Below are 5730 nucleotides of genomic sequence, written 5' to 3'. Positions count from 1 at the left end.
AACAATAATGGAGCTGTTTTCAGCATATTATTGTCTACAGTTTGAATAAATGTGCAAGAATTTTGTTGTAGATGCTATGAAACAATTGATATAAAGTACAGGAATACATGAAATGGATAAGTGCTAAATACATATAAATAAAGATTACTAATAAAGACTTTATTCTAACGAGAATATCATGCTTATGTTTCACTACGAAACTCTTTTCGCACTCAAAGCAAGCAGAAGTCTTCTCTCAAGCGTGCACTGTCATGTGAACATCGAGGTTTCGAAACTCTTTCCACACTGAGGCGTTTCTCCAGCGTGAATCCTCATGTGACACTTCAGTCGTCCCCGTTGTGTGAAACGCTTTCCACACTTGAGGAAGCTGAAGGGTTTCTCTCCGGAGTGAGTTTGTGTGTGCCCCTCGAGGTTTCTTTTCACCGCGAAACCCTTTCCGCATTCGGGGCAGGCGAAGGGCTTGTCTCCGGTGTGAATCCTCATGTGACCCGCAAGGCTTTGTTTCACTTTAAAACCCTTTTTACACTGGGGGCAGGCGAAGGGCCTTTCGCCGGTGTGAACTCTCACGTGACTGTCCAGATTTTGTTTCACCGTGAAGCTCTTTCCACATTCGGGGCAGGCGAAGGGTTTCTCCCCGGTGTGAACTCTCACGTGTCTCTCGAGGTTTCGCTTCACCGTGAAACCCTTTCCGCATTCGGGGCAGGCGAAGGGCTTTTCTCCGGTGTGAATCCTCATGTGAGCGACGAGGTTTCGCTTCACCGTGAAACCGGTTCCACACTGAGAGCAGCTGAAGGGCTTTTCTCCGGTGTGAACCGTCGCGTGAATCTCCAGATTTCGCTTCACCGTGAAACTCTTTTCGCACCGAGCGCAGCTGAAGGGCTTCTCTCCGGTGTGGCTTCTCACGTGGCATTTAAGTTGCCCTTGTTGTGCAAATCTCTTTCCGCACCGAGGGCAGCCGAAAGGTTTCTCTCCGGTGTGAATTCGCATGTGACTCTCAAGGTTCCAGTTCACCGTGAAGCTCTTTCCGCACCGAGGGCAAGCGAAAGGTTTTTCTCCGGTGTGAGTTCGAATGTGATTCTTAAGGTGTTGCTTCACCGTGAAACTCTTTTCGCACTGAGGGCAGGTGAACGGCCTCTCTCCGGTGTGACTTCTTATGTGACATTTTAGTTGGCTTTGCTGCGTGAACCGCTTCCCGCACTGAGGGCAGGTGAACGGCTTTTCTCCGGTGTGAACTCTCGTATGCTTCTGAAGACCGGCTTGTTGAAGGAAACGCATGCCACATTGACGGCAAATGAAAGAAGCTACTTTGAGTTCCCTCAGATCTGAAAAGTGAAAAGTAAATGCAAGGATTAAGCTATAGATCTGCAACAGAGCTCATTGTTTTGTACGCCAAAATCTGTTACTCTCATGCTATTGCTAAATTTGAAAATGGTTTTACAAATTTATTAGCTTTTATATGCACTTTGCTTTAAGCACTCGGTTAGTCTCAATTTACAAATGGTACTAAAATTGATCTTAGGGTTAATACAGATGGAAATCTGTGATTTGATCAGTAAAGTCACTTTTTTACACAACATTTGGTCTCACTTTATTTTAGGTGGCCTTATAAATATACTTAAAATAGAAGTACAATGTACTTATTGTGTTGCAAAACACTTCTGCTGCTATTGAGGAGGGATACGGGTAAAGTTAGGGACAGGTTTGGTGGTATGGGTAGGTTTAAGGCAAGGTTAAGGAGTAGGGGATGGTTAATTATAAATGTAATTGCAGAAATTAATTACAGATGCAACTAAGTATAGGTGTTTTAGAAAACATAAGTGCAATGTAAAAACATGCATGTACAAAATGATTCATTTACATGGTAGTTAAAGCCACCCAATATAAAATGGGACCAAACATTTTTAAAATATATTTGGTCTGACAAATTAACAATTATTGCGGACATTTACCAACCATTTCGGATTTTTTCATTAGTCACATCCAACAGTTTTTTTTAACATCTTACGCTGTGTTTTATTCTCCCACTCTTCACCAGGTGAGGACTGCCGGGTTTTCGTCTGTATATCTGGATCATCTGCGCTGAGACTGTTTTCACGCTGCTCCATTATTTATAATGTTGGATCTCGTTTTCTTCACAGGTCGGTCATTTTTTTTTGTCCACACTGTCCAACAGCAGATAAACGCAACCGCAAATTAAAATTCATATAAACAATTTCTGAACACAAGGGCGCTCCAAATCTTTGTTTTGAATCAGTGCTTCGGAGAATCAAACTGGCCGAGACAAGTCACGTGGTTTCAGCGCTACGTCACGCATTGATTCGAATCTTTAGACGTTTGATTCACCGCTAGTCGGAGTTGATCTAATGTTTTGGGTTTTTTGTTTTCTATTTTAATGTGCACAATTTTGATCTGGAAGATTCATTTATATGTGTAGCGCTCTATCTTTGTGTGTTGTATAGTATAGTAGTTTTTCACACTATACTTTGTGTATAGTAACTTATTCGGATGGAGTTTTCTCTCATTGCCGGACATAAAACGACGGATAATGCTTGTCCTTTTGCGTTTAAAGATTTCATATTATGCATACTCATATTCAACTGCATTCAGACACAGAATGTGCAGTTGTCTAGTCAACCCTTCAGTCGTGTGGCAAACGAAAGAGAAACATTTTCATGCATTTTACAATAAAATAAGGCAATAATAATAATAATGATAATAGTAATTACAACATCTCTGTTAATGCATTTATTCTTGCACTCATACGTAGTGTTCCAATTAGGATCTGTAATATTAATAATAATTTTATAATAATAATTTTCTGTAATAATAATATGTTTTGAAAGATTTCTCTTCCGCTCTGCATTTATTTGTACAGTAATAAATACATGCCTGATTCAAGAAGGGGGTCTCAAAAACGTATTAATTGTAAGTGAAATTGTGCTTGTTGATATAGTTATAAGTAGCCTATATTTAAGGGTTAATATGATTAAATTGCTGTTTTGTGGCAATTTTTTATCATTAATTTAACAGCTAGAAAACAGTAAAAATTGTATTTAATTAATGCAATATTTTGCAACTGGCCAAGAATTTTAACTTCGTTGCATCCCTATTACACACCATTAGAAAAACACTGCAAAAGAAATATTAAGGAAGGCTCCATATAATATGTACGTATGTATACAGGGATACATAAAATTGATATGTGATAAATAAGTAAAGAAATATACAAATAACGAGAAAAACAAACACACGTAAAAACATTGCACGCTTGTCAGGGGCTATACAAGTTTGAGCGCCTCGGTTGAGGTTCCAAGCGAACCGCAGCGTTACCAAATGTGACGCGTCATCTCTGCTGATCACCGATTGGCTAAAATTAAATCAGCAGAGCCAGAGAAGGATAGGACGCTTTTTCGACCGAGCGCGCCTTTTTTTAAAGACCAAAAGTAAAGGTGTTCTTCTTGTGGATGAACATGCGCACGATCCCGCCCACTTAAAGCGATACGAAACCGCCAACCCAGCGGCGCCGTACCACGCAGCGGGACAAGGGCCAGCTGCGCCAAGTTCAAACGGATTGTATCACGTATTCCACGGCTGCCGGCTTCGACCTCTGTCCCGTGTGGATCCTCATGTGCCTGGTGAGGCGCTGTTTCATGGTGAAACTCTTCTCGCACTCGGGGCAGGAGTAAGGCCGCTCTCCGGTGTGGGTTTTCATGTGCCTGTCGAGGTTCTGCCTCATCCTGCAGCTCTTCCCGCACAGAGGGCAGACGAAAGGCTTTTCTCCCGTGTGGATTCTCATGTGATTCTGGAGGTTCTGGCTGAGCTTGCAACGCTTGCCGCCTGAGGGCAGACGTAAGGCCTCTCGCCGGTGTGAATCCTCATGTGAACGTTAAAGTTCTGCCGGTCTCTGAAGCTGTTTCCGCACTCGGGGCATACGTACGGCTTCTCTCCGGTGTGGATTCTCATGTGTTTCTCCAGGCTCTGTTTGAAACCGAAACTCCGTCCGCACTCGGCGCAGGGGAAAAGTTTCTCTCGAGTGTGAACTTTCATGTGCTGTTTAAGACTCTTGTTCACAATGAAGCTCTTTCCGCACTCGGGGCAGGTGAAGGGTTTCTCTCCGGTGTGATTCCTCATGTGGTACTTGAGGTTCTGTTTCACCGTGAAGCCTTTCCCGCACTCGGAGCAGGCGAACGGTTTCTCTCCGGTGTGAACCTTCATGTGCTGCTTGAGGATGTTCTTCACTCTGAAGCCTCTCCCGCACTCGGAGCAGGCGAACGGTTTCTCTCCGGCGTGAATTTTCGCGTGTTGCTTGAGGATCCTCTTCAGTTTGAAACTCTTTCCACACTCGGAGCAGGCGAACGCTTTCTCTTCCGAGTGAATGGCCGTGTGGTCTTTAAGGGTCCTCTTGTTTCTGAAACTTTTTCCACATTCAGAGCAGGTGAAATCTTTCTCTTCCGGCTGATTTTTCACGTCTGCTCGTTGGACGAAAGGCATCCCATGTTGATGGCGAGTGACAGGATCTCCTTTTAGTTCCTTCTGATCTAAAAGAAACATTAAAAGATCAATTTAAGGGCATTAAAACGTATGTACATTAGTATATTCACTAGTATGTATATTTTCTAATTATAATACCTGTTACCTGAATTAATTGGTTTTCGAATAGCATTTGGCATTTAATACATTTATTTGTTGTTGTTGTTGTTGAGAAAATGGGCATTTTATCACTCCTCCGTTCCTCCGATTTTAATTATAAAATCATATATTAACTTATTTTAATAGTCTAAACCCGTTACCTAGACGGCCAATGGCATCTCTAGAGTCAGTTTTAGTCAAATAATTTTAAAGTATAGCCTAGTAAAACATCTGGAGTAAACTAGCCCCTTCTTTCATCTGACACGCGTTCAATAGCGGCGATCAACCAATAACCGGTTTGACGGATTCAATAATCGGATTAAGTTGCAAATAAACAACTTACATGTTATTTTATTCTCCCGCCTCTGTCTAGGGGAGGACCGGCCGGTTTTTGTCTTTACATCCGGCACTGAATGGCTGTTTTCGTGCGGTTCCATCTTTACAACCGGGGGATTTTCCATCCCGAAAGCAATTATTCCGAAAGTCGCTCCATCGGTCAGGTTTGATTCGCTGTTTTCCTTATCGGACATCCCAGGCCTGAATCTGCTTTGATTTAAAACAGTAAAGTGTATCGCTGTAATGGGTATAGGTTCGCAACACTTCTTCACGAAGCTTCGGAACTATGAATCTTTTGTTTTGAATCGGGCTTCGGAGCACGTTTGAAAACGTTCCATCACGTGGCTCCAGCAAACGATGCTTCGTTACGTCACATGGTTTGATTCTTTTTGGAATGTGACCGGTTCTCCGCTAGAGGGCGATCAATAAACACATAATATACAGGACTTACCGATGAAGTGAATCAAAAGTTAAAGATGTCCTGAGACTAAAAGGGGAATTGTCTTTAATCGACTTCAAATTATACTTTGTCTAACTTTCAGCAGAGACACAGTTGTTTGGTCTTTGCTATATTTATTATTATAGAAAAAATGGGGTTTAAGTTACTCATATATACATTATATAACATAACAAAATACATTATAAAAAAACAGATCAATAGTGAATTAATTTTTTTAATTCAAATGATAAATAAATATGCTACATCTGTCAAAAACTAGCTGATGAATTTTGTAATTTTGAAAGTTCATATATTTTAAAGTAAAG

General features: G+C 41.5%; 2 protein-coding genes across 2 annotated transcripts in view; one reads left to right on the top strand and one right to left on the bottom strand.

Annotated features, from left to right (window-relative positions):
* Window positions 1-5730, top strand: part of LOC122342952 (NACHT, LRR and PYD domains-containing protein 3-like) — a 924523-nt gene that overhangs the window by 318423 nt on the left and 600370 nt on the right. The window lies entirely within an intron of this gene.
* Window positions 139-5286, bottom strand: LOC122342286 (oocyte zinc finger protein XlCOF6-like). Its single transcript, XM_043236083.1, is given in 5 exon segments — window positions 139-1322; window positions 2006-2096; window positions 3569-3837; window positions 3840-4538; window positions 4973-5286. Coding segments are annotated over 5 exon segments (2319 nt in total). The 5' UTR covers window positions 5160-5286; the 3' UTR covers window positions 139-249.

The sequence above is a fragment of the Puntigrus tetrazona genome, chromosome 4 (genome assembly GCF_018831695.1).
Source record: "Puntigrus tetrazona isolate hp1 chromosome 4, ASM1883169v1, whole genome shotgun sequence".
Lineage (NCBI taxonomy): Eukaryota > Metazoa > Chordata > Actinopteri > Cypriniformes > Cyprinidae > Puntigrus > Puntigrus tetrazona.
The sequence above is the reverse complement of the archived record's forward strand: the minus strand, read 5'-3'. Positions and strand labels throughout refer to the sequence as shown.